At 47.6% G+C, this 27,188-nt stretch overlaps 1 protein-coding gene across 1 annotated transcript in view; it reads right to left on the bottom strand.

Moving 5' to 3' along the window:
- Nucleotides 1–8,706: 8,706 nt before the first annotated feature.
- The window catches only part of MYH16 (myosin heavy chain 16), a 56,300-nt gene continuing 37,818 nt past the window's right edge, over nt 8,707–27,188 (bottom strand). The window contains exons 31-44 of the mRNA XM_073793224.1: nt 26,500–26,617; nt 25,112–25,239; nt 24,541–24,737; nt 23,183–23,315; nt 21,919–22,135; nt 20,650–20,786; nt 20,454–20,557; nt 18,031–18,223; nt 16,660–16,863; nt 15,582–15,707; nt 14,505–14,675; nt 13,771–13,971; nt 12,516–12,743; nt 8,707–9,203 (exon numbers count right to left, since the gene is read on the bottom strand). Coding sequence (XP_073649325.1) covers nt 12,543–12,743; nt 13,771–13,971; nt 14,505–14,675; nt 15,582–15,707; nt 16,660–16,863; nt 18,031–18,223; nt 20,454–20,557; nt 20,650–20,786; nt 21,919–22,135; nt 23,183–23,315; nt 24,541–24,737; nt 25,112–25,239; nt 26,500–26,617 — 2,130 coding nt within the window. The 3' untranslated portion in view covers nt 8,707–9,203; nt 12,516–12,542. The remainder of the gene's footprint in view (nt 9,204–12,515; nt 12,744–13,770; nt 13,972–14,504; nt 14,676–15,581; nt 15,708–16,659; nt 16,864–18,030; nt 18,224–20,453; nt 20,558–20,649; nt 20,787–21,918; nt 22,136–23,182; nt 23,316–24,540; nt 24,738–25,111; nt 25,240–26,499; nt 26,618–27,188) is intronic.

The following is a 27,188-nucleotide window of genomic DNA, read 5'->3' as shown; positions in this document are numbered from 1 at the left end:
CAAAATACCTACCGTGTTTTATAAAGATCCCACCTCTTTACAAAGGACAGTTCCTTTGAAGGAGTTTATAATCCGGGCAGATGAGAGTGACACATGCAAATCACTAATACCAGGTTCTTTATGATAAATGACAAGGTAAGAAATAATTTAGCCTCAGAAAAGTAACAGTGAGACATTTAATGTTAGTCACTGGTTCTATCGTTTGAGTTAATATTTTGCTTTTCAGCCTAAGCAAAGCTTACTGTTTGATGCATTTCCTTTCATGTTTTATGAGCCATTCCAGATGATAGACTCTTAGTTCCACAGGGGCTCGAAGTGAAACCATCTTGTTCTGTACTGAAGAAACAGGACCAGAGGATTTTGAGAGTTGAGGAAGGTTTTGATGTAAGCCAGTGGCAGGGCTGACCTGATGCCTAGTCCAGAACATAGCTGCTAATCCCATCATGTTCTGGTGTAAGAGCCAGTTTGAGTTACAAGGAGGGCAAGTTATTTTTAGTGTTTGTTTTTTAGACTAGTGTAATGACCTTGATCTAGTATCCAATATGAGGACTCTGCCTTTTAAAAAATTAATTCCAGGGAAGGTGTACTTAGAAATGGGAAACAGGAGGAAGAGAGTGGTTGGACACTGCCATGGGATAATTTTATTTGCTTAATAGATTCACTTGGAATTGATGATATTGCAAGAGCGCGCCTCCTGCCATCTTGTTGTGGTTTCTTGTTTGTGTCTTTGGGTGTAGAAGATCTTTTTTGGTAGGTTCTGGTCTTTATTATGGATGGTTCTTCAGCAGTTGTGATTTTGGTGAGCTCGTGAGAGGAGGTGAGCTCAAGGTCCTTCTGCTTAGCCATCTTGTCCCAGCCCCTCTCAGTTGGAATTGGAATAGGATTGAATTGAAGCTTTGATCAAGCTTCAAGTCATCAAATAATGAGTATTCACGAAGTGCCAAGTATTGTGTCAAGCATTTTGTGCAGTGTACAGAAGAGTTGGGTAAAATTCCACTGTCCTCAAGGAACTTAGAGACTAGGATGAAACCAGTTCACACATATTTTAAATACAAGGAAATGCATGGTGCTTCGAACCTGGAAGTTCCTAGTTAATGTTTGTTGAATGAAACTATGAATAAATGAAACAGTCTGGGGTTTCGACTGGTTACCCCCAGTTGTGAATGGGAAGGGGGTTTGTATAGACACATCAGGAACATAACCAATCATAGGTTGGAAAGGTTATGTGTTTGCAAACATCTAAGGATTTCCTTCTGTTCAGGGGACCTTTGATTTAGTATCTGGAATGTTGATTTGGAGAGTAAGAAGATTGGTTCTTGCTTGTACCACCAGCTGAATGACAGTGAACACTTACTGCCAATTTGCCTCCATTTCCCTTACATGGGTTAAGGCCTGCCACCTATTCACCACAAGACTCTTGGAAATGTTACTGAATCAATGCGTATAAAAGCTATAAGTTAACAGAAGGACAAAAACCTAAATGCATACTCTGTGTTAATACTTAATAATCCTTATGATTTAGATATTGCCCCAATTGCTGGGTGTGGCCCCAAAGGGGGAAGGTTTCCTATAGAAAGGATTTTATACAATTAGTGCATAGGGATTGAAAAATGCATGCAGGTTTTTCCACTCTAGGCTGCTCACCCAGTTCATTTCCATAGTGCAGGGATGGGACCAGTTTATGGGATGTCTAGGGACGTAAGATAGTCTCAGGTGGTATATAAATAGCATACAATCACTAATAACCATACTTACAAGAACAAGCAGATAAGCATACTTACGAATACTAAGTATCGTTTTCCAAATTTGATAAGTGAAATCTGTAGTCTGCAAGCCTGTAAATCTCCTGGAGGCCAGGGCCACTTCTTACACATTTTGTTTCTAACACATTTTTTCATGTTTTTATGGAATCTTCTATTATTTTAATAAAAAGGTAGTATGATGGACAGCTTAAGAGAGTTCATTGACTGGAAATAAATTGAACTGGGTTCAAATTCTTACTCTGCAGCTTACCAGCTACAGTACATATATGACTTTGGGCAAGTCAATCAACTTCTATAAGTTTCTGTCAAATGAGGATAATAGTTCCCACCTCTTAGGGTGGTTCTAAGGGTTAAAATAGATGACATATATACAGTACTTGAGTGCGTGACACATTAAAAGCAGCCAATAAATTGTGGCAATTACTGTTTGAGAATACTGTACCAAATTGATTGTCATAATTTATTATTTCCCAATTGTTTTTTCCCCAGTCTGTGGCTTCTCTTGGTTCATTCTCTTAATGTCTTTCAAAGAGCAGAAGATCTTAATTTTGAGGAAGTCCATTTATCAAGTGTCCTGTTTAAGAAATTTTTGCTTAATTCAAGGTTATATAGATTTTTTTCCCTGTATTTTTCTATAAGTTTTATAGTTTTTACACTGATTGATTTCAGGGTGTTAAACTAAACTTGCATTGTTGGGAAAAGTCCTACTTGGTCTTGATGTATTATTCTTTTTATACAATATTCTATTCGGTTGTTAAAATTTTGTTAAGAATTTGACAATTTAAAATATAATTTAAAATCTTTGCTTATGGGGTATTGTTTTGTAATTTACTTTTCTTGTAATTTCTAGTTTTGGTATCCGAGTAATTCTGGCCTCGTAAAATGCGTTCAGAAGTATTCCTTTCTCTTCAGTTTTCTGGAGGCGTTTGTGTAGAATTAGCATTTTAAAATTTCTAAACATGGGAGTTTTTTTTTTTTAATAAATTTATTTATTTATTTTTGGCTGCGCTGGGTCTTCGTTGTGGCACACGGGCTTTCTCTAGTTGCGGCGAGCAGGGGCTACCCTTCGTTGCAGTGCGTGGGCTTCTCATTGTGATAGCTTCTCTTGTTGCGGAGCACAGCCTCTAGGCACGCGGGCTTCAGTAGTTGCAGCACACAGGCTCAGTAGTTGTGGCTCGCGGGCTCTATCATAAGGCTCTATCATTACCTCATTTGGCAGAAACTTATAGAAGTAGTTGTGGCACATGGGCTTAGTTGCTCCGCGGCATGTGGGATCTTCCAGGACCAGGGCTTGAACCTGTGTCCCCTGCATTGGCAGTTGGATTCTTAACCACTGCACCACCAGGGAAGCCCAACATGGAAGTTTTAAGTTATATTTTTGTTAAAGATTTCTGCCGTAACTGCATAATTTCTAGCTTAACTACTGATTTGGTTTTGCTTGTTTATTCTTTCAGTTGCTAAGAAAGGTGTGTTAATACATCCCAAATGATTGTAGATTTGTCTATCTATAATTCTGTCATTTTTTTCCTTTATGTATTTTGAGGCTATATTATAGGTGCCTCTATTTTATATAATACATTAGCTTTTTGATAAAGTGAATGTTTTACCATTATGAAATGTTCCTTTCTGATAGTGCTTTTTGTCTTAACGTTTGCTTCTCTCATATTAATATAGCAACCCCAGCTTTCTTTTGGTTAGTGTTTGCCCGGTATATCTTTTTCTCTCTTTTTACTTTAAACTTTTCTATTACCTTATGTTATTAGATGAGCTGCTCATAAACAACATGTAGTTGCATTTTATTTTTATAGCATGTTTATCTTTTAACTTGAAACATCCTGTCCATTTACATTTAAATTACTGATATATTGGAGTTGAACCCTACCATCTTATCATTTACTTTATTTTTGCCCTATTCTGTTTCTCTTCTTTCTTGCCTTCTTTTGGATTGATTTTTTATTTTTTAATTTTATTTTTTGGCCGCGCCGTGCATCATATGGGATCTTAGTTCCCTGACCAGGGATTGAACCTGCGTCCCCTGCATTAGAAGCTTGGAGTCTTTTTTTTTTTTTTTTTGCGATACGCGGGCCTCTCGCTGTTGTGGCCTCTCCCGCTGCAGAGCACAGGCTCCGGACGCGCAGGCTCAGCGGCCATGGGTCACGGGCCCAGCTGCTCCGCGGCATGTGGGATCCTCCCGGACCGGGGCACAAACCCGTGTCCCCTGTATCGGCAGGTGGACTCTCAACCACTGCGCCACCAGGGAAGCCCAGAAGCTTGGAGTCTTAACCACTGGACTGCCAGGGAAGTCCCGCGAATTGATTTTTTTTTTTTTTTTTTTTTTTTTTTTGCGGTACGTGGGCCTCTCACTGTTGTGGCCTCTCCCGCTGCGGAGCACAGGCTCCGGACGCACAGGCTCAGCGGCCATGGCTCACGGGCCCAGCCGCTCCACAGCATGTGAGATCTTCCTGCACCGGGGCACAAACCCGTGTCCCCTGCATCGGCAGGCGGACTCTCAACCACTGCGCCACCAGGGAAGCCCGGACTGATTATTTTTTATATTCCATTTTCAAGGACTAATTCAGAGCTGTGCTGGAGCCAGCTCAGACTGGCTCAGGAGAGCCAAGAATGCCCATCTCCTCCCAACTCCATGTTCAGTAACCTCTTGGTGGCTTGACATCAGCTATGGTAGAGCATTTATACGATAGAAAGTAACAAAGGCTTCAGATCATGGCTTTTATCCTACAGAGAGCTGGTTGCTAAATGTTTACCAGCAACCAATGATTAGTACTTTCTCTTCCTGGATAATGCAAGGATCTTAGAATACCTTAGCTCCTTTGTTATCCTTCTCCATAGTTATATGCTATTCTTGTCATGCATTTTAATTCTGTAGTAAGTATCATGTGTTTGCCATTTTCTGAAGTTCCTGTGGGATTGTTGCTATTACTAACATGTTGTTTTGACTGGTTCTTGTCCTTTCATATGCTTGGTTACCAATGTTGTGTCTCACATTTTATTTTTAAAATTGTGTAGGAATAATTTGAGACCTAAAATGATTTTATCTTTGCCCAGATAAGGTTTTCATTTTCATCTTGCCATGTACCCAAAGATGTCAACAGTCTGGAATCACTTTTATCTAATTTTAGGATTTGAGATTTTCTGGACCACCCAGATGACTCAAAGCTGGGCTCCAGTCCTTGGGAAGAATGTTCATCTTCTAATTCACCCTTATTCCTCGAATCCCAACCCAAAACACAGGTGTGGTGGTTAATTTTATTTGTCAACTTGACTGAGCCCTAAGATGCCCAGATATTTGGTCAAACATTATTCTGGATGTTTCTGTGAGGGAGTTTTTTGGATGAGATTGACATTTAAATTGGTAGACTGAAAACAGATTGCCCTCCATAATGTGGATGTTGCTCACCCAATCAGTTGAAGACCTGAATAGAACAAAAGGCTGACCTCCCGCAAGTAAAAGATAATTCCTCCTGCGTGACAGGAGGAATTGAACTGGAACATTGGATCTTTCTGGTTCTACAGCAGCTTCTGGCCTTCCGCCTTGAACCAGGACATTGGCTCTGCAGATTTTTTACTTGCTGGCCTTCATAATCATGTGAGTCAGTTCCTTATGATAAATCTCTTTACATCTATCTACCTATATATCTTTCTGACTCTGTATCTATCTTTCTCTCTGTCTGTCTGTCTGTCTGTCTCTCTCGCTCTCTGTCTCACTCTCTCTCTCCTGTTGGTTCCATTTCTCTGGAGAACTCTAAGTAATACAACAGACATTTACCAGGACCCTCATCCTTGGAGGGCCCTGGACTCTGACTTTTGTCTTTGTGGTCATGATAGGCTGTCAAAAGTACTGCTCAGACTCTCAACCACTTGTACTGGAATTAGCAAACAGCCCTCTGTATTTTCATAATACAGGTTCCCCCTTGGTCAAAATATCTGGTTACTGTTTTGCTGTCTTTATTTAAAAGTTGGTTTTTTAAATGTCTGTAGAAAAAAGTGTTAACGGAATCACTGCTCCAAAGTCTCAGGATACACTTTTCATTAGCCTAAGCCAGGGTTCAGGGTTCAGAGGAGAGAACAGTCCCTTATAACAGTCCCTTATAGCCAGCAAGTTCCCTTCCAGTCTTGTGGTTTTACCATAACTCAGGGTTGGCCTTTTCACAACAGATCTCCAGCCTCAGTTCCTGGTAGCTTGTGGGTGGAAGGGCCCGGGGTCTTTGTGACTTCTGGAAACACCCAAAGTTGTGCTCCATGGGGATGACCCAGAACCTGCTGGGTTCCCTACAAGGACCCAGTAGTGGTTCACATGTGAAAGGAGGAGGAAGATAATTGGTGTATGTACCTTAAAATGTACCTGGGGTTTGCTTTAATCAGGTGTGGGAAGATACACAGACATAGAAATGATTGTCATGAAGGAAGAAGTTTATACACTCATAGACCTAGAAGTAGGAAGCATGGCATGACATGCCACTTAGGGCCATGTGGGGAAGCACCAGGGTTGGTCAGGAGTAGAAGGAGCAAGGGGGAAAGCATGGGCACGAGCTTTCATTGCGGTTTCCATGGGAAGGAATGGGCGATGCAGGGTGAGCAGGGTTAGGATTGGTTAATTTCAGCAGGCTGTGGGACAGAGGGGCAGTCCCTCGTCTGCTACCTGGTCCTGGGATAATTAGGGCAGGGGAATATTGCCTCGCAGAGTATAAGAACTGGATAGAGGAGGTGGTTCAGAGTTTGGGCTCCAGATTGGTTAGTCTGTGTATGAGAGCTGTTTGCTATCCCTAAGAATTGGCAGCCCTGGGAGAGGCAGTGTCTCCTCAGATGCCAGACCTTCAAGAATATAGAAAATAAGAAAATATACTTAATACAATCAGTGATACAAAATTTAGCAGCCTTGAAAGCTATCCCAAAACATTTAGCAAAACCATCTAAATAGTCTTTGCTCCATTTACTCTACAGAACATGGTGCCAGTGCCCTGATTTCAATCATCGTGGATGCCAATTATATATTAGTATTTTGTAAGGCCATATAGATTATACCATTTTAGGCCTTTAAGCCATTCTGAAATTTCATGTCCTTAGGCAAAAAACAGCATATGTGGCGAGGTGAAGTCCGTTTTCTTATAAACACTGGGTCAGAAACCTCACCTCATCTCCTGCCACAAAGCATTATTTCTGTCTCTGCATTAACTGAATGGTCTTGGGCAAGTCACTGAGCCTGTCTACTTCTGGGCCCCCACCCTCCCTGGCAAAGTCAGGAGCTGCTCTGAAATTCTCTGAGTGTGAGGGGACCAAAAGCGGACTGTCCTCCAGGAAACAATGATGAGGTCTTTCAACCTCATGGAATGCTCCTGGCATCTCTCCAGGAAGAGGCTCGCTGCCATCAGCTACTAGACTGACAGCCCAGCAGAGCCTCCCCCAGGAGGTCAAGTGTCGGAGTCCTACGGAATGCTAGAAGAAACTTGGCGAGTGTCTCAGTGCCATGCATAATGGGCTCCGTGCCAAGTTATCTTGTTTAAACTTCACATTCCTACGAGGCAGATGCTCTTATTATTCCTCATTTAATAGTTGAGGAAACAGGAGATAAGATAGGTTAAGTTGCCCAAGGTCACACTGCTGGCAAAGTGGAACCCATATCTGACTTCAGAGCAAAAGAATTAGACTTATTTTATGTAATTACTGAGGTGAAGACTAGATTGAAGTAAGGGCAAAATAGAGGAGACATATTTCGACTCAATACTGGGTGGGACTTTTGAACCATGATTGTCAGCCAAAACTGCAATGAGCTGCCTTTTTTTCACTGGAAGAGTTCAAGTTGGATTACCAGTTTTTTCAGGGATGCTGTGGAAGGGAATCCCAAACTGGCTGAAAGTTGGACTAGACACTCTCCAGATGTCCTTTTGAGCCCTAAAATTCTAATATAATTCTAAGATTGTGTGATTTGGTGTCTCCCAGGAAATTCACATACAGCAGTTGGAGACCCCACCACCGGAGGGCAGCGTCTTCACATTTGGTGCATTTGCACAGAAGGACGCAAACCCCGTTCCCTCCGAGGTGCCTAGAGAGTGGGAAGATTAGAACCATCATGGGGGTGATGTGGGCCCGTGTGAAGACGGAGAGGGATCCACCACCAGCATATTAATAACCCTTCTTCTACCAGCCTGTACAATGATTTCTGTCTGCCAGTGCATTGGAGAGGTCAGGGTGCTGAAATTCAAAGGGAAGACCCCATTTCGATGAAGCTGGGGAGGAGGGGCGTTCTGAGGGCTGCTCCCTCTGCCCCTGCACCCCAAAGACTAGGACAGTGAGGAGAGAAACAGGGTCGAGGAGTGTCAGAAGGTGACAAAGAAATCCTGTCACACTTGGGAAGATGAAAGGACCCAGGAAGGGAAGAGCAACTTGGAGGGACCGTGAGACCTGCCTTCCATTCAGGTGGTTCTGTAGGGTCCTGGGTGTCAAAACCAGGGTTGACAAGTGGATTCCACCAGGGGGCAGGGCTCAGCCTGATTTAAGGAAGCTCTCTGTGCAATGTCAGGAAGCACTGCCTTGGGAGGCATTCACTCCAAAAGTATTTACCGTATTTACTGTGTTCTCCCTTCAGGCTGGGCGCTATCTTATTGCTGAGAAACAGCAGTGAATAAAACACACAAGATACACTTTGCCTGCCCTCACAGAGCTGGCCTACCTGTGTCTGAGCATCCAGGGAGATGCTGAGGCGTGGCGTGGGGGGCCTTTGGGTCGTTAGCCTGGATGGATCCTAACATCCTTTTAGGGGGTCCTGTAACTATCTCAGCTTTACGAAACCTAGTTTGTCTTCATATCTCTGATATGATATCTCTCTTCGTATCTCTGATATGATACACCCTTTCACAATTTGCAAAGAACCTCACCATGACTACATAGGTTTCATGGTTTCCAATAGACACAAGCCTGTGAATGAGGTCACGGACACAACAGAACTCTGATATACTATAAAAATTGCCTTTGGATTAGGAAGTCACAGAAAAAATTCTTCACTTAAAAACAATCTCGGTCTATTTTTCAAGTTTCTTTTATTTAAGATGCATGGGGACAAGGTATTAAAATTGTCCACACGAGGAATTACTTCTAGAGAACAGCCAAGTCCCACAGACATTACATATTCCGTCCTTGACATGAACATGTAGAATCTCAACTAAATCAGACCCACTCTTACTGTTATCCAAGTGCTTGACAGGTTGATGCCATCTCGGAGAAGCCACGCTAATTTAAATTCCTCTAATGGCTGGGTATTTACATCCCCAAGCCCATCTCCCCCACAGCTATCTTTATTCTTTTGCACCTATCTCTTTCTGGCTTGCACTTTCCTTTGCATAGTAAACATTCTCAGGATAGACCCAGTTTTCCATTTTCATATATTTTTCCTCTCAGTGGTCTGCTGTTGTGATCTGTGTCACCCTGGAAGAAAAAAGAGAGAGAGGGTGAGAAGACCCTTGTGGGCCAGAGCTGGGAATTCTGACATCTTTGACCCCTTCTTGCTAGAAAGACAGTGCCCTCAGGTTCCTGGGCTGCTTCTGCACAGGTTTCCTTCCTTGTAATGGACACCACTGGGTCATACCTGGCTCATGCTCTGCTAGGTTGTGAGGGTTTAGGGACACCTTCTTTGGGCCTGGCATGCCCAGGTAGGTCTGAACTCTAGTCGGGCCATTGAGAGGGCCAGAGTGCGATGCCCTGGGATGCAATGCTCACCATGCACTTGTCTGCAATGTCTCATGAGGGGCCAAGAGGCTTCTTTTGCCAACTTGATGTGTCTTCCCAAGAAAGAAAAGCTACTACTCCTCACATCCCACAAATGGATTTTAAAAATTAGCAAGATTTCCTTATGGAGATTATGGAACACTTGCTCCCAGCAGGGCCCTTCACACCCACCCCCCACACCTGTCCCACCAGCTTTGTCTCCCACCCTGTCCAGCACTCTGACCTCATCCTGAGCCCCTCTTCTCCAGTCATGCTGTACCCTTGTGCGCATCCCACCTCTGCACTTTTGCATGTGTTGGGCCTTCTATCTGGAATTGCCTTCTTTCCCTCTCTACCTGGTGAGGGATCCATTTTATTTATTCTTTTTAATTTCGATTCTGTTATTTTTACTTTTCATTTTTGTTTATTTTAATTACTATCTGAGATGAATACTTTTATGAAATACACTGACCATGCACTTGGATGTCATGGCAGCATCCAATTGCTCTCGAAATTTCTAAACGCTTCCTCTCAGTTTCTGCAGTGGGGACCACCCACTGAGTGGCGCTGCTCTAGACTCTCATACGGGTCATGTCCTCCATGGAGCTGTTCCCTAGCCACCTCAGGTCGAACCAGTCGTTCCTCCCCTGGAATCCCCTCCTGTGAGAAGCAAACACTGCAGAACAGTCGCTCACAGCCTTGTGGTGATTGCTGTGTGTGTCTGCCTCTCCACTGGATTCTGAGCTCCACGAGGCGGGATGTCGTTTCTTATTCATCTCTGTATCCCAGAGTACAGGCCTAGTCCATATTCAGAGCTTGGTCAGTATTTGTGATTGAAGATAATGCCACTTTGGAAAACTAAATTCCTGTGGGATTTTGGCTTAGCGCTAACCCATGTACTCGTTTGCTTGCAATATCTCATGGCCACAATGGCATATCTGTGACTGATAAGGGGAAAATGGGGTAAAAGAGTGAGGATGGACCAGGACACAGAGAGCAGACCCCAGGGGCTCTGCCTCTGGGCACTGTTGGCAGGACTGTAACCCAATGACACGAAGACAGAGCAGTTGGACCAGGGCCAGCAGACCCCAGGAATAAACAGTCACCAAGCTGGGGCAGGGGATCTGCTTTACAAGGTGCCTAATCCTGGAGGCTAAGACTTAGCAGGCAGAAGGAGCTGAAATGCCTCCTGAGTCTGGGTGGTGCAGGAGGCCTCAGGAGTAACCCCCACCAAGGCGGGAGCTCAAAAGAAGGGACCCCTTTGAGGGTTTTGCCCTGAAGGGAGGGGGTTACATGTTAATTGTAGGACTCATCCAGAGGCAAGCCTCTGGTTTCCTTAACTTCCTGAGCTAACCATTATTTAAGAATTAGAGAATTAAAAAGAAGATTCTGTGTCCTATTTTTTGCTCCCTCCCTAAGCAAATGGTGAGAAAAGTCTCAGCTTGAATTCAAAGGTCAACGGGGTTATCACTTCTGGCTAAAACCCAAACTGACCCGGTCCTGAGAGATAGAGAGCTGTGAGTGGGGGACCTTACCCTCACCAAGGGCTGACTCAACCGGATGCTCGAACATGAGGCCAGAAAAAAATTCCCAGAATCCGTGGAGGTTGAACATCAGCATGTGGCACTGAGACTCCAAACCCCTGCCGCTCCCAACCTAAACCAAGTCCTTGATCATGAATTGTCCCGGTTCATCCTAATCAGACGGTAACCTTATCAATCTCCACAGCAATTAAAATAAAGGACAGCCTGCCTTTCCATAACACAGGGCTTGCGTGACCATGGGCGTCACTGAACTTCCCTGAGCTCATTTTCCTCACCTGGCAAACGCAGATATTTATACCTACCTCAACGGTATAAATTAGAGTGAAAAACATTTACCACATGTCTGGCTCTTGTGAAAGTAGAAGAAACCTGCATTCCCTGGCTCCTGTTTCTGTCAGGGGAGATTTCTGCTACAGCACTGGTTCTCAAACTTGCCCATATGTCAGAATCACCTGGAGGGCTGGTTAAACCTCAAATGCAGGGCCCACCCCCAGAGCTTCTGCTTCAGTAGGTCTGGCGTGGAGCCCAAGAATTCGCATTTCTAACAACTTCCCAGGTGATGCTGAGGTGACTGCTGGTCCAAAGACCACATTTTGGGAACCACTGCTCTAGAATAATGTTCTTTGCTTCTCACCTTTCCCTTGCTCCTCTCATGGGAAGAGGAGTGGTTTATCCTGTACTTGGAAGAAGGAACCAGGAAGGCGGGGATGAACCCCATCTGGTCTCCTTTTGGATCTACCTGCAGGGTCGATGAGCTCTGGTCATTCCTGCCCTTGGAGTAGGGGCTGCTCCCCAGGGAGCAGGGCTGTGGTTGTTCAGTTCTGCAGGTACTTTTAATTCTGGGGTGAAGTACAAGGATGCTCATGGTAGACACCCATGAATTCTCAATCTAGAATTGTATCATAATAAAACTAGCATTGTGACTTTTATGTATTTGTCTCCTGTATTTCTTCTCAATTGGTTCTGGGTTAAGGAAAATAATAAAAGACTATTAAAAAAATTGCCCCTAAAATCCCACTGGCACTCAGTGCTCAAGAAATGGTAGCTGTGATGATGATGATTTCCTTGATGTTAGAAACCTAAATTCAGCCAGCATTGATGAAATCCTCAGGGATGATACTGTGGGGGATATGAAAGATGAATGCACACCACCTATAAGCTTGCAGATGTCCCTAGAGTTCTCCAGTGAAAACAAGCATGTACTGAGCACCTATCTGCCAGGCCTAGTGTGAAGGGGCAGCAGACGCGGAACCTGCCTCCCAAGAGCTTCCACTCAGATGGGGGGAGCATCACGACCACCAGCACCTGTGACACAAGTGGACGGCATCACACCTGAGAGTGCTGAGGGAGTGTTGCGGCTGAAGGGACAGGGGAGGCTTTGGGATCCCCGTTGCATAAGGTCGGGGCATGGCAGACAGGAAGCAGAGAAGTTGGAAAGAGCAAAGCAAGAGCAGGGGAGGTGAACTTGGAGCATAGAGTACACACCTACCGGCTGTGAGCTGGGACACGTGGCACCTCACTCCTCAGAAAGGGTTTTGGAGGTGCCTGTCTTGGACACCTGGATGATCTCCACAGAGGTGATGCCTTTGCCAGCCACGCGGTGTCTGGTGCGCAGCTTGTTCAGGGCGGTCTCCGCCATGCCGGCCCGCTCCTCGGCGTCATCCAGCTCATGTACCGTCTTCCTGTAGCGAGCCAAGGTCTGGTTGGCCTGCTCCTCCTGTGACAAAGGCACAGTGGAAAATGGGGCATAAACCTGGCTTGTTCTGGCTAAACGTGCATTGTTTTCAGTTCTACATGGACATCTTAAAGAGTCCAGTCTTTCTGTAAGGCTTATTAGGAAACACAGCAGTCCTGGGTCGGGGCATCCTCCAGGTCACCACGGACACCTACCTTCAACGCTTTTAGCTTTGACGTCCATATTTCTAAATAAAATGTGCTCTGTTGCGGCTTCTGTAATGTGTGGTTTTAGGCATTAGCTATTGGTACCCCACCATGGAAGATGTGGATCTGGTGCTTTCTTGAGCCCCTGTCACACATTTCCCACCCCCTCATCTTCCCAAGAGAGTAATAGTGTCATTTTGGTTAGAACCGTATTTCCTGTAAACCTGGCCTTTATTGAGCCTTTTGGGAACAGTGTTAGGTGCGTGGGTGGATGATGGAGTCAACGTGGTGGTCCCAGAACTGGCAGCAAATGACAGCAGAGTCAAATATCTACATCCTGGGTGGGGGATGATGGTGGCGGCAGGTGGGCGTGCGGTCTAGGGTTGAGACTTGAAGCTGCCATTTGCTAACCATGTGAGTTTGACTGAAATAACATAAGTACCCTACTCTGGGCTGTTTCCTCACCTGTGAAATAGATTAAGAGTATCAGCCTTCCTGCCTTGTGTCAAGGGGATCAAAAAAGGGAAGGTCCTGGTGTTTAACCTTCTGACCAGGAGGGAGAGGCCACAAGGGGCAGTGGAAGCAGGACGGAGGCACCCGAGACCTTCCCTGGCTTTAGATCCCACCAAAGTAGGTGTTTTAGTTAGCATGGGTGTTCTCGGGATATTTTCATTTTTTACACGTTCTTATCTCCAGTGTGTCATGTCTAGTCCACTGCCCATGTGACAGCGAGGATGAAGTGCTGTGGACAGGAAGCCATCTTTTGGCCAAGACTTGAGTCCTCTCCTGTGGTTCATTCTAACCAAGGCTGGAAACCTGGGCTGGGAAGGGGGGAGAATTGGGGCCACGTGGTGGGCACCCACCGCCTCCTCGATCTGCCGCTTGTAGACCTTCAGCTTGTTCTGCAGCTTCTCCACCAGCTCCTGCATGCGCTGGTTGGTCTTGTGGTCCTCCTCCGTCTGGAAGACCAGCTCTTTGAGGCGCCGCTCATTCTTCCGCAGCGTCTTGACCGTTTCCACGTGCTGTTTCTGCTCCCCGTCCAGCTCCGTCTCCAGTTCTTTGATCTGGGGGAGGAGGAGAGGAATGCGGCTGGGGGAACGCAGGTTTTTGAACTTCAGAGCTCAGTGGCCTTGGGCAGGGGTGTTGCGGTGTCCACTTCCTGCCCAGAAGTGAGCCCTGCCCAGGAGGGTTGGGTGGGCTCAGCCTTTCACCAGCAGGTGGTCAGATGCCTTGAGCCTCAAGTTTCCTCCTCTGGAAAATGGGGGAGGCAGGGGTGGGACAAGGTGACCGACCCCCTGGGCCCTTCCAGCTCTGACATTCCATGAGGTGAAGACGGAGGCTCGTTTTAAGTAAGTAAGAAGAGAGGAATAATGTTGGAAACAGAGACTGGGAACAGAGACAGAGGAAGAATGTGGGGAACCACTCTGCTTGGGGGCTAAGGACACTCTGTGGGGAAGGTGACAGGGAGAGGAGGAGGAGAGGAGACCGTTGTAGAAATAGATTAGAGGCCCAGCTCCTCATCAGATGCTTGGCACTTTTGGGCGGAAAAGACCCCCTTCCCATCTCCTTTTTCCCTCTGGTTCAGTGCCGCCCTCACCCTGGCTTCCAGCTTCATGATTGTGCGTTTCCCTCCCTTGAGAGCCAGCTGCTCAGCCTCCTCCATCTTGGCCTGCAAGTCCTTGATGGTGACCTCGTAGTTCTTCTTGATTTTCTCCAGGTGCATGCAGTGGTCCTGCTCTTGCCGGAGTTCCTCGGCCATGCGGGCAGCCTGGGGTGGGGGGGCGGGTGGAAGCACTGGAGCTGGAGCTGGGCTCCCATCCAGGCTCCTAGTGCCTTTGAGAGACGAGGGACCTTGTCTCCCCGCCTCTGGGACACCAAGCGGTGGACAAGAGGACCCTGGCTGACATGCTGCTGGGGTGTGGTAGAGGGGGTGCCCCATGCTCCCACATCCCTCCGAGTGACGGGAGGAGGCAGGCGCCTGTGCTCAGACCCAGGCTGCCCAATCCCATGGACCTGCCAGCCGGCGCTCTCCAGCCAGACTCTGCTGTCTCCTCCATGAGGGGCACAGGACAGAGAGCGGGAAAAACACAGGCCTGAGTAGAAAGTCCAAGGTCTGCACCCAGCGCCAGTCATTTAACCCACTTGTTCTTGTGTAAAATATTCATGGAGGGCTTACAGCGTGCCGGGTACCAGTCTATGATCTCAGAACACAGCACCAAATAAGACCAACAATGTTCCTGAGCTCCTGGCATTTCAGTCAAGCCTAAGGAGCTTGACGATAAAATCTGTATTTCCTCATCTTTAAAGTGGGGCACGTAGCATCCACCACTGAGCACCCAAAGGGATACTAGGGTGAAAACACTTGAAGGCCTCCCTTGCTGACCTCCAGCCCTGAACCCCTGGGCATGGCACCCATCTTCCTTTCACTAACCCTCCCCTTAAGGCTGGTTCAAGGCTCCTCTCCTTGCCAAAATACCTGCCCAGATGAGCCCACTTCAACAGCTCCTTTGGTCTGTGTCCCCAGGCCTCATGCTCTAATCTCTTGGCTTTTCAGAAACCAAAGGAGGCGGCCTTCCCTGCCTAGGGTGGCCTGGTCGCCGGCAGGGGGTCTGGCTGGGGTGGGGGTAGGGTGCCCAGGCCCCTCCCAGCTGCAGCAGGCCGTGCACGCACTTACGTCTGTCATGGCTTTCTTGGCCCTCTCATCGACCGAGCGGAACTCACTGATGAGCTCCTCATGCTCGTTGGAGATGCGCTGGACATCAGACTCCAGCTTACGCTTGACCACAAGGAGGCTTTGGTTCTGGAGGAGGAAACGAAGACATTGCCATGAGCCCAGAGTCTGCACAGCCCTTCCTGTGTCCAGGAAAAGCCACCCTCTCCCAGACCCCCAATCCTGGGCCCCCTGCTTGGGGTGAAGGTCTCTATCCTGCATTCTTCTCTGAGTTTTAGATTAGAATTTGCATCACACGGAGCCTGGGAAGAACATCATTTAGGCCTGGGGTGGGTGGTATCTCTAGTACAATCCTGAACTTGGAGCTGGGAAGACCAGGTTCAAGCCCTAGTGCTTCTGCCTGTGTGTCTCCTTTTTACCCCTGGGATTGGTCTTTTTATCTCTAAAGTGGGGTTGTAATCCCTATAGGTCCCATGTACATTTTTTTCTTTCGGTGAATTCGCATGAGATGGTGAGTAAGGATGAAGCCGTGCTGGTAAAGGACTGCATTGTGAGCGGCAGGAAGCACCTGCATCACCGCTGGGGTCCCTGGTGTTGACCATGGGTGAGCCACTCAACTCTCGGCCACAGTTTTTCATGTGTACCACGAATGTCGGACTTTGGAATATTCTAGATCCCTTCCAGTTCTGAAGTTCTATCTTCAGTACACTGGGCGGGGTGGGGGGATGGGGGGTGGTAACGGTTGTCCTTAAAATTGGCTAAATCATCAGAATTTCATGAGGAGTTTCTAAAAGTTAAATTCCCGTGGGTCCCACTACAGACTCACTGGATCAGAATCTCCAGGGGGGAGTCGTGGGAGTCTGTCTTGAAAAGCTCTGCACTGAAAAATGGTTAAGATGGTACGTTTTATGTTATGGGTTTTTTTGTTTGTTTTCTAACCACAACAGAAAGAAAGCTCTGCAGGTGCATTCTGAGGATCTGCCGAGTGGGCCTTTGAGGGGAGCCCATGAGGTTTGGGCGCCGCCCTGGCCTCACCCCAGCACCCCGAGTGGGAGTCCACATGGCCAGTAGCTGCCCCCACCTGGACGTTGAGCTCGTTGTGCCGCTCGGTGACCTCCACCACCTCCTGCTCCAGCAGCTTGCGGGAGCGCTCGCTGCCCTCCAGGGCCGAGCGCACCTCGTCCATCTCAGTCTGCAGCAGGCTCAGGCGCCGTTCCTGCAGGTTGTACTGTTCCCGCAGCTCCTCATGCTGCCGGGCGTCTTCGTCCATCTGTATCTGCAGGTCCTGGCGGATGAGAGACCCTGGCCTGAGCCCTTCTCCCACGGCCAGGGGTTGCCCAGGCCTGAGGGTGCTATGACCTTCCTGGACCAGGCTCAGCGGGGAGCTGGGGTGAAGGTGGGGAGGTGCAGGCCACAGGGGAAGAGAGTGCAAAGTGCAGCCCTGCCCTGGGGAGTTCAGGGTCTGGTTGATGCAGGGCCCAGGTGTCTGGAGGATCTGTCCAGCCTGGTCAGCATGAGGTCAAGGATTTCCTGATGACGAGGACCTGGTGTTTCCAGCAGGGTCTTCTCAAGGAGGCCTTCCTCAGTGACCTTTGACAATTACCCCCTGCCCTGGCTAATTCCCGTCTCCCTTCTCCTGTCTTTCTTGTTCTTTCTCCATAGCACTTCTCACAATTTTTTTTTTTTTTTTTTTTTTTTGCTGTACGCGGGCCTCTCACTGTTGTGGCCTCTCCCATTGCGGAGCACAGGCTCTGGACGCGCAGGCTTAGCGGCCATGGCTCATGGGCCTAGCTGCTCCGCGGCATGTGGGATCTTCCCGGACCGGGGCACGAACCCGTGTCCCCTGCATCGGCAGGCGGACTCTCAACCACTGTGCCACCAGGGAAGCCCTCTCACCATTTTTAATACTACAGTTTTATTTATTTGTTGCTTATTATTTGTCTGCAGGGAAGTTTGTTTGTTTTATCCATTCTTGTACCCCTAGCACCTAATACAGTGCCTGGCCAGGGCAGGGCTCCAGTAAACACATGTTGAATGCGTGGGTCCAGCTATGCATGTGCTACAGACCAGGCTGATGACAGCAAGTGATAAAGCAGGCCTTCAACTCTATTTAAGGTGAGTGGTCGGTATATGGGTGTTTGTTATGTTCTTTATTTTTCTGTGTCTGTAATCATTTCTAATAAGTCAAAAATGATTTTAAAAAGCAAGACAGGCCCAAATTCCTGATTCCCTCCTTCCCTCTTTCCAGTGGTCCAGGATACGGATCTTGGTAGTTGGGGTCTCTCATTTATACAGTCCCCAAGTCTCCTGCTCCCTAGACTGCCAGCCACCCCACGTTCTCGCTCTCGTGCCTTTATCCTGGCTGGACAGGCATGTCATTAGCTCCCAGTGAGCCTGCAGGCTCGGGGATGGCTGGCTTTGTGATTAGTTCTTCCTGCTTCCAGATTGCTACCTTGATTTGCTGTTGCAGCCTTTTCAACGTCTTCACAAGTTCGCTGTTGTTCTTGTTGGCGTGGTCCAGCTGGATTTCCATCTCATTCAGGTCTGTCTCCATCTTCTTCTTGAGCCGAAGTGCCTCTGCCCGGCCCTTGGCCTCCGCCTCCAGGCTGGCCTGCAAGGATTCGATGGCCCTCTGGTGGTTCTTCCTGCAAGTCCAAGCAGAGAAGGCCTTGGCGTACTGGGCCCACTGTTCAGGATGTGCTAAACCTCTCTAGATAAGAAATCTCAGCAATAATGTGGTTATGGCCAGCATGCTGTGAGATTAAACTGTATCTCCTCTTAAAGTCTTTAAGTGGGGGAGCATCATGCTTTGGGAAAAGGAATGGAAGGTCGATGTTAACTATGTGTCTTTGTGACCTCAATTCATTTAATATGCAAAACAGCCTGGCAAGGAAACTGAGGCTCCAACATGATGAAAAACACGCCAAAGATCACTCTTTAGTCCACAATGGAGTCAATTCAAGGCCAGATGCTAAGGTCTCCGCTGTTTGTTTTCATTATAAAATGTGAGCTTTGGCTATACAGGTCAGAATCTCTCTTTTCAAAGGAACAGTTAAGTGACCAAAGAAAAAATAGATAAATTGGACTTCATCAAAATTTAAGACTTTTGTGCTTCAAAGGATATTATCAATAAAGTGAAAAGACAACCCACAGAATGGGAGAAAATATTTGCAAATCATATATCTGATAAGAGTCTAGTGTCCAGAATAAATAAAGAACTCTTAAAATCAACAATAAAAAGATAAATAACCCAGTTTTTGGGAAAGAACTTGAATGGGCATTTCTCCAAATCAGACATATAGCTGGTCAATAAGCACATAAAAGATGCTCAGCATCATTAGCCATCGTGGAAATGCAATTCACATCCACCAGGATGGCTATAATCAAATGGCTACTCTAAGTACTTCATATAAATGGAATCATACAGAATTTGTCTTCTTGTGACTGGCTTATTTCACTTAGCATAATGTCCTCAAGTTTCATTCATGTTATAGCATGTGTCAGAATCTCCTTCCTTTTTAAGGCTGAATAATATTCCACTGTATGGATGGACCACATTTTCTGTATTCATTCATCACTGGGCATTTTGGTTGCTTCCCCATTTTTGCTATTATGAATAATGCTGCAATGAACTTGGGTTCACAGATATCTCTTTGAGACCCTGATTTTAATTCTTCTGGGTATATACTCAGAAGTGGAATTGCTGGATCATATGGTAATTCTATTTAAAAAAATTTGAGGAATCTCCATACTGTTTTCCACAGCAGCTGTATCATTATATTACATTCCCACCAACAGTGTACAAGGGTTCCAGTTTCTCCACATCCTTGCCAACACTTGTTATTTTCTGTGTTTTGGATAGTAGCTATCCTAATGGAAGAGAGGTGGTATCTTGTAGTTTTGATTTGTATTTCCCTAATGACTAACGATACTGAGCATCTTTCCATGTACTTGTTGGCCATTTGTATATCTTCTTTGGAGAAATGTCTATTTGAGTCCTTTACCCATTTTTTAAAAAAAAAATATTTTATTGAAGTACAGTTGATTTACAGTGTTGTGTTAATTCTGCTGTACAGCAAAGTGATTCAGTAATACATATATATACATTCTTTTTCATATTCTTTTCCATTATGGTTTATTACAGGATATTGACTATAGTTCCCTGTGCTATACAGTAGGACCTTGTTTATCCCTTCTATATGTTTGCATCTGCTAATATCAAACTCTCAATCCATCTCTCCCCCACCTCCCCTCCCCCTTGGCAACCACAAGTCTGTTATCTATGTCTCTGAGTCTATTTCTGTTTTGTAAATAAGTTCATTTGTATATTTCAGATTCCACATGTAAGTGATATCATGCGGTATTTGTCTTTCGCCTTCTGATTTACTTCACTACCCATTTTTGAATTGGGTTATTATCTCATGGGGTTTTGTGATGAATCACTAAAGTACTATATTTCTTTTTTTTTTGCGGTACACGGGGCTCTCACTGTTGTGGCCCCTCCCGTTGCGGAGCACAGGCTCCGGACGCGCAGGCTCAGCGGCCATGGCTCACGGGCCCAGCCGCTCCGCGGCATGTGGGATCTTCCCGGACCGGGGCACGAACCCGCGTCCCCTGCATCGGCAGGCGGACTCTCAACCACTGCGCCACCAGGGAAGCCCCAAAGTACTATATTTCTAAGTGCACACCAGAGAGTGCCATATTAGTATGAGGTACCATCATTATTCCCATTTCACAGATGAGGAAACAGGTTCAGAGAGGCTCACCTAAATTGCCCAAGCTCTCACATGACTGGTATGTGGCAGAGACCCAGGTTTCTGGACTCTGCTCCATCATGCTACCTAGACTCAGTCTCCTGTCCCATCAGCCTCATACCTCGTAGCTTCAAATTCCTCTTCTTTCTCGTGGATTCTCCGGTCAATATCAGCTTTCACCTGAGCCAGTTCCAGCTGAATTCGAATCACCTTGCTCTCTTCAACCTGCCAGGAATATAAACATCAGTCTTCCTGGCCCAGCAGGTGTGTGGTCCCTGGCCAAGGTCCAGCCCCCAGTGTGATGACCACATGGTTACCTCCAGGGAAGACTCAGCTTCCTCCAGGGCCACCTGGAGTTCTTCCTTCTCAATCTCCAATTTTTTCTTCATTTTCTGCAGCTCATGTATACTCCGTCCTCCCTCACCCAGCTGATCAATCAGTTCCTTTATCTCCTCTGAGAAAGGAATATTCTTGTTAACAAGAAGAATATTTTGTTAACAAGAAGCATGAGGACTATCGGCTTCCCGGGGTAATGGCATGTGACACAATTATTCCTCTATCTTTTCTCACCTGCACCAGGAGCTGATAGGGGGTGGTAGGCAGGGACCCTCAGCAGCACCTGATCATAACCCCCCCTCCTCTTTTCCTTCCTCTCCTAGTCCAGTCAACCTATATCTGGTTCAGCTCTTCCTCCCCAATCTTTAACTTGTATTTACTTTATGCCCAAGTCCTTCAGTACTTACACTTCTGAAATTAAGAAAGCAGAGGCCTCAAACAGTTGACTCTCAAGATTATCTCCTGTAAGCAGAGAGCTCCTCTGGGAGTGACTCATAGGACCTTGGGCAGCTTTGGGGACAATCAAGGACCATCTTTTTCTACCCTCCATTGCAGTGATGCTACATCAACCCCCCCGCCCCCACCAGGACTCAAATACAACCCTGGGGAGGAAGCAGGGTGGGGCAGCCCAGATTGAGGAAACCCTGCATTGGCTGAGTTTTCATTTCTGCTGCTCAGCAGAACAGGGACCCCAAAAACAGTTCTTCAAAAATGGAAAAAAGTGACATCTCTTGAACACTGAGTTTGTGTTTAGGAAAACCACAAAAACAAACAATACAAATTTCATGTGGCAAGATTAGATAACCAACACTTTTCAAGCAATATCCAACAGAATGAAATTCCAGCCTGAGACTCCTATATGTAAGAAACACATATGCATACACATATTATTTACATATGGTAGATGGAAGGGCTCAATATCTAAAATCTCCTGAGCCCTTATTTGACTAGCTACTCTACCGAGCGAAGACTTAAAGACATTTTTATCTTATTTTATTATCGCAACAGCCTTACACGGAAGGCAATATTATTTCCCCATTTTACAGATGAGGCACAGAAGAACTAGGTAACTCACCTGCCTGAAGTTATACTGCTGAATGCCCACATGCTTTGACCAAGTGCTCGCCAGCCATTCAGCAAACACTGATTGTGCACCTACTATGCGCTGGGTGCTCAGACCCATGACGGGGGGGGGGGGGTCCGGCTGTGTCCTCGTCCCTGCAGGCCCGTCCACCTGCCCCCAGACTCACCCTGCAGGGTCTTGTTCTCCTTCTTCACCGACTCCAGGTGCTCCAGGCACTCCTCGTAGACGGTCTTGATCTTGAAGCTCTCGGTCATGTACATGCGGCACTCCTTCTGGGAGGTGTCCACCTCCACCTGCAGCTCCTCGCACTTCTGCTGCCACTCAGCCAGCATCTTGTCAAAGACCCGCTGCTTCTTGTCCAGGGCTGCGGCCGCGGCGTTGGCCTGGGGTGAGGAGGGGATGGTGTCAGGGGTCTGCCTTTCCTGTGCCTTTCCCCTCCTTCTGCCCCCTCCCTTCCTTCCCTCTACCTCTCCAGTAACTCTGGTGACCCCAGACTTCTTCGAATGGGGATAGAATTCAACATTTGTGGCACAAGCACAGAATAGGGAGTCCAGAAATAATTATGTTTCGGTTCCAAAACATCTACTACTAGACGTGTGATCTTGGGCCGCCCACCTTATCTTCCCAGGTGAGGGTTTTCTCAGGTGTAAAAGGAGGGATCTGGGCCACAACAGCCTTCCCAGATTTATGACGTTCACCTAACTCCCCATAACGTATTTCTCTATAACATACTAATATATATCATTGCCCAACTCAGAGATGGGTGGGTATTGTTTTTCTTGTGCATCAAAGCTCATTATTCTTAGATATTATTCTCACAGCCCTTCCATCTTTTTCATAACTCCCTGCAACTGTGTATTTGCTGCTGCACAATATTAGACGTTGTAAATTTCTGCTTAATTTCTTCTTCTTTTTTTTTTTCTGCTTAACTTCTTAATTTGGAGGGAGCAAAAACCTTGGGGTTTTAGGACTTTTTCCCCCCAAAGCCTCTCACATGGCTATGACCTTATCTGGACCAAGACTGGGTTGGTGTGTGCCAGTGGAAATCTTATTTAATTTTGCTAAAGACTGGCGAATCAGTCTGAACTAGGGATGCAAACGGGAATATTTAGCCACACAAAGTGTGTGGAACATGGTTTGCAGAAGAGGAAGGGGAACAGGGGCAATAGGTTCCTGGACTTCCCGGGACTGAGTTTTATCCTTGTCACGGACCTATTTAAATAGTGGCTGGTTGAGTTAAGATCTCAGAATCATGAGCATGTTGACACATGTTCAAGCAGTGAACAGTGGGCCTGACTGCAAACCCTGTTCTCCACCCTCTTGGGCCACCTGTTCCTCCTTGCTAACCCAACATGTGACAGTCTCATCCAGCTTCCCGTGGGCTGTTGGACCCAGCAAATGGTCAGCCTTGGAGCATTTGGCCCTCTGACCTTCTCCAAGTCGATGGTGAGGTCCTCAACTTCTGCCTGGAGTCTCTGTTTGTTTTTCTCGAGGGAGGCAGCTCGGGCCTGGGCAGCTTCAGCCGTCTCTTCTGCCTCCTGGAGCCTGGCGGCCAGTTTTCTCCTGTGGATGAGAGCAAGAGAGGCCATCAAGGAAACATAGGCACCCACGGGCAGGGGAGCCCAGCATGGCGCTGAGCTCTGGTGTCACAATGGAAAAGATGCAGATAAAAACGGGGGTGTTTGGCACAGAGCAACCAGTGTCCAGTCATCCATTCCACAAATATTCATTGTTTCTACTCAGTGCCAAGTCCTATTCTAGGCATTAGGGAAACAGCAGTGAATAAAACAGACTAAGATCCCTGCCCTCAAAACTTCTGTTCTAGAGAGGGGACAGAAAACACAACAAAGTGACATAAGCACTATGGGAAAATAAAGCAGGGAGGGGTTGAAATTGAGGTTTAGCTCGGAGTGAGAGCCTGGGGTGGGACCAGGCAGCCTCCGTAGCTCTCAATAGAAAATATTAGAAAAGGGCTGGAGGGCAGGAGGTGGAGCTGCAGGAAGGCAGGTGTAGGCTCAGCGAATAAAGAGTGCCAGATAAAGATTGATGTCAGCTGGAAGGCACTGCGCTGATGCTGTCACCACAAATTCCAGTGGATGGAAGGCACCAGTGGCAGGCTGGGGTTCCCTCCCCGCCTGGCACCAGGGGCTCACACGCAGGCCTTCCCTGGGTGCCCTGGCCCACGGGCATCCACGCCAGCCTCTTGTGCAAGAGGGCAGCTCTGAGCCACGTTTATGTGTCCACTCTTGTTTCCTCAGGCCCGTCAAGCAGAGCGTTTGTGTCTCTAGTTTGTGAAGGAAGAAAGCTCAAAGGACTTGAGGGCATTCGCCACAGAGCTGGGGAACTGGCCGAGGGGATACCTCTGCCACGGAGCGTGGCCCGTGTCCTCTCAGCATCACTGAGGGGCCTCACCCCAGTCCCACCAGGCCCATGGAAGCTTCCTGAGCACTTCAGAGGCAGAGAAGCCCTGCCTGGAGGCAGATCCCGCCCCCCAACCATCCTGACTTCCCTGCAGGGAGCCTGAGCATTTCTGGGCAGAAGATGTAGGTAAGGAAGCCCTTGAAGAGGGAAGCTGAAAGCAGTGGGGCATGCAGTGCGTGACCTGGTGAGGGCACGAAGTAGGCTCCCTGTCCTGACACTCGTCCCCCCTTTAAGAGGGGCCCCTGAACTGCCCTCTCCTGGGTGTGGCCCTGGCGTCAGCTGTGGCTGTGGTGCTCAGGCCCCCACCTCGCACCCACCCGCCAACCCGCTGGCCTTCCCGGCCCTTCTGGCGCAGGGTGACGCTCACTTGGTCTCCTCCAGCTCCTCGGTCCTCTGGATGGCGTCCGTCTCATACTTGGTCCTCCAGGTGGTCACCTCGGTGTTGAGTTTGGACACAAGGCGCTGCAGCTCCGACTTGCCTCCCTGCTCCTCCTCCAGCTGCTCCTTCAGCAGGTCCAGGTCGTGCTTGGTGTTGGCAAGACTCACCACGGCCGTGCTGCGGGACTGCGGTGACCAGACCAGCCTGTCAGGGCCCCCCAGCTCTGTGGCACCCAGGGCCATCACTTAGAGATACACGACGTTGGATCAACAGTACAGCGGGGTAAAGGCAGGGCAGGGGGCGGTGGGGGGAGACACAGGAATCTACAACCCAAACCACCAGGGTTTAACTTTCCTTGATTTCTTCCAATTACTATCCACAAGGATACGTAATTCCGTTAATTTCATTTAGTCGCACATATAGCGTACTCTGGTTTTGTTGTTAACTCTTTTACTTGCAGTGGAATCAAATATTTTTCATGTTCCTTCTACATCTTCATAACATATGACTTTCTTCAAGGAGGCAGCTCTGTCACCCCCTACCTCACCCCCAAACCAACCTTGGACTCTTCATCCAGCTGCCTCTTGTAATCGTCCACCTGTGATGTCAGGGATGTCTTTATCCTCAGGATCTGATTAAGCCGGCTCTGGGATTCTTCATATTCCCGGCTCAGTTCACTGTTTTCAGCTGGGCGAGAAGGGAACGGAAGAAGCGTTGGGTGGAGAACTAGCTCCCCCGCCAGATCCTAAGCCTTGCTCCCAAAGTGCCCATCAGTATAGTGGCTCGGCCAGCTGAGCTGGAATGGGGAGCAGGGCGACCACCGCATCAGCTGCCCAAATCTAGTGGGCCCAGGAGGGGAGCAAGTGCCCAAGGGTCGCCACCATCCAGGTGATTTGCATGGGATAAGCGGCTTCAGATAGCGAAGCCCCTGGCAGGAGATACAGCAAAGAAGTTTGGAGAAAACAGTCGTTTACTTTGAAAAAAAATGCATTTGTCACGGTCCCAGAACCTACACTCCTGTCATTTGTAGACTGCTCTCCGGAGCCAGAGGCCAGGAGAAGGTGCATGAGCCAGAGAACCAGCAAGGGTTCCCAGTTCTGCCCTGTATCTTCAGTTTTGTGACCATGGGCACGTCACTTCACCTCACTGAGTTTCACTCTTCTTATCCATCAAATGGGGATACTGATTTTAAAAAGTATTCAGAATGTGGAAAGTAAGTCCAAAGGAGGTTGTCTGGTGTCAAACGAGAGTGTTGTCTAACTGGTGCGCCTCAGGAGCGTTAACTTCTCGAAGGAAATGCACCTTTGCTTGACTTAACTGTTGACCCCTCTTTAGAGCCCAGACTTTGCGAAGTCAGACGTTAACTTGCATATTGATGAGTTGCAAATTAGTTTTGACCTAGAGATGCAGAGAATTTCTTCTGGTAGAAAAAACCCCAAATCAAACCTAGAGGTTGCGGTATTATTGCCGCATAGGACATGAACCAGTTTTGCATCTAACTCAGCAGAGTTACTGAAACATTCCTTTCCCGACTGGCTGTGTAAATCTCGGCCCCCTCAGGTGCTTTTCAAAGGCAGTTTTCCCATTTTTCTGGTTCCCTCATTAGTGACACGTGTTCGCTTTACGTTAGTAGGCAGGTCATGTTTGAAAATGTTTGAAAATTGTGTTTTGTCGGTATTACTGCTCCTCCTGCTGATCTCACGGGGTGGCTGAGAGAACTGATAGGAAAATGTTTTGGACAGTGTTCCCTGTTTTACACTGTAAAGACGTTACTCGGAGCACTCAGTGGGAGGAAGAAAATCTTCTCGTCTCGTCACAGGGGATGTGGATTTTCCAAGGTCAAGGAAGCTCTGGGAGGGCACCCAGGTACTCTTTCAGTTTCCTTGAGGATCCCCACTCCTTTCCATGCACTGTTCCTTAGGAAGCTGTGGGGAGGGGAGAGCTCACCTTGGAGGCGGGTCCTGATGGCGTTGATTTCCGCCTGGTTCCGCTCCAGCTCAGCCACCTTGGCATTGGCCTCTGATAAGTTATCTTCCAGCTTTCGAACGTGGGCCTCGGCATTCATCTGCTCAGGGAGAATGAACCCAGTGGGGAAATGGGGAGGGCCAGGCCAGGCCCTCCCTGCTTCCCAGCTGCGCTGCCCTAGTGCAGCCTCCCAGGCCACCTACCTCATCCTTCTAGAACATCCCTGTCTCAGAAACCTCCAGTGGCTCACCATTTTCTATCAACGTAAGCCCAGAGCCTTTGGGTTGGCACACAGCCCCTCACTCCCGGGCCCCTGCTGACCTCACTCGATAGGAAAATGCCGGGAGCCAGTTAATTTAAGGAAAAATACCAGCATTAGAGCAGGCGTCTGCAGATAAAACAGGAACTACGAAGATGCCTCGTGAGTGTCTGAAGTTTGGAGACACTAGTTGGCTGGGACCTGGACCCCCAAAGCATCATCCCTGCTCACCTCTGGAGCACCACCCGCCACTTCCCTTGTGTCACAAGAAGACTCTTCCTGTGGCAGGGGCTGGATAAATGCATGTTGAGTGGCTTAATTTTACTTTAATTGTACTTAATTTTCTTTCTTGCCACATATCACTTTTTCATTGCGGCGATGATTGTTTCTCCTACTAAGTCTCCAGCTCCTG

This window comes from Tursiops truncatus, chromosome 15, assembly GCF_011762595.2.
Source record: "Tursiops truncatus isolate mTurTru1 chromosome 15, mTurTru1.mat.Y, whole genome shotgun sequence".
NCBI classification, from domain to species: domain Eukaryota; kingdom Metazoa; phylum Chordata; class Mammalia; order Artiodactyla; family Delphinidae; genus Tursiops; species Tursiops truncatus.
The sequence above is the reverse complement of the archived record's forward strand: the minus strand, read 5'-3'. Positions and strand labels throughout refer to the sequence as shown.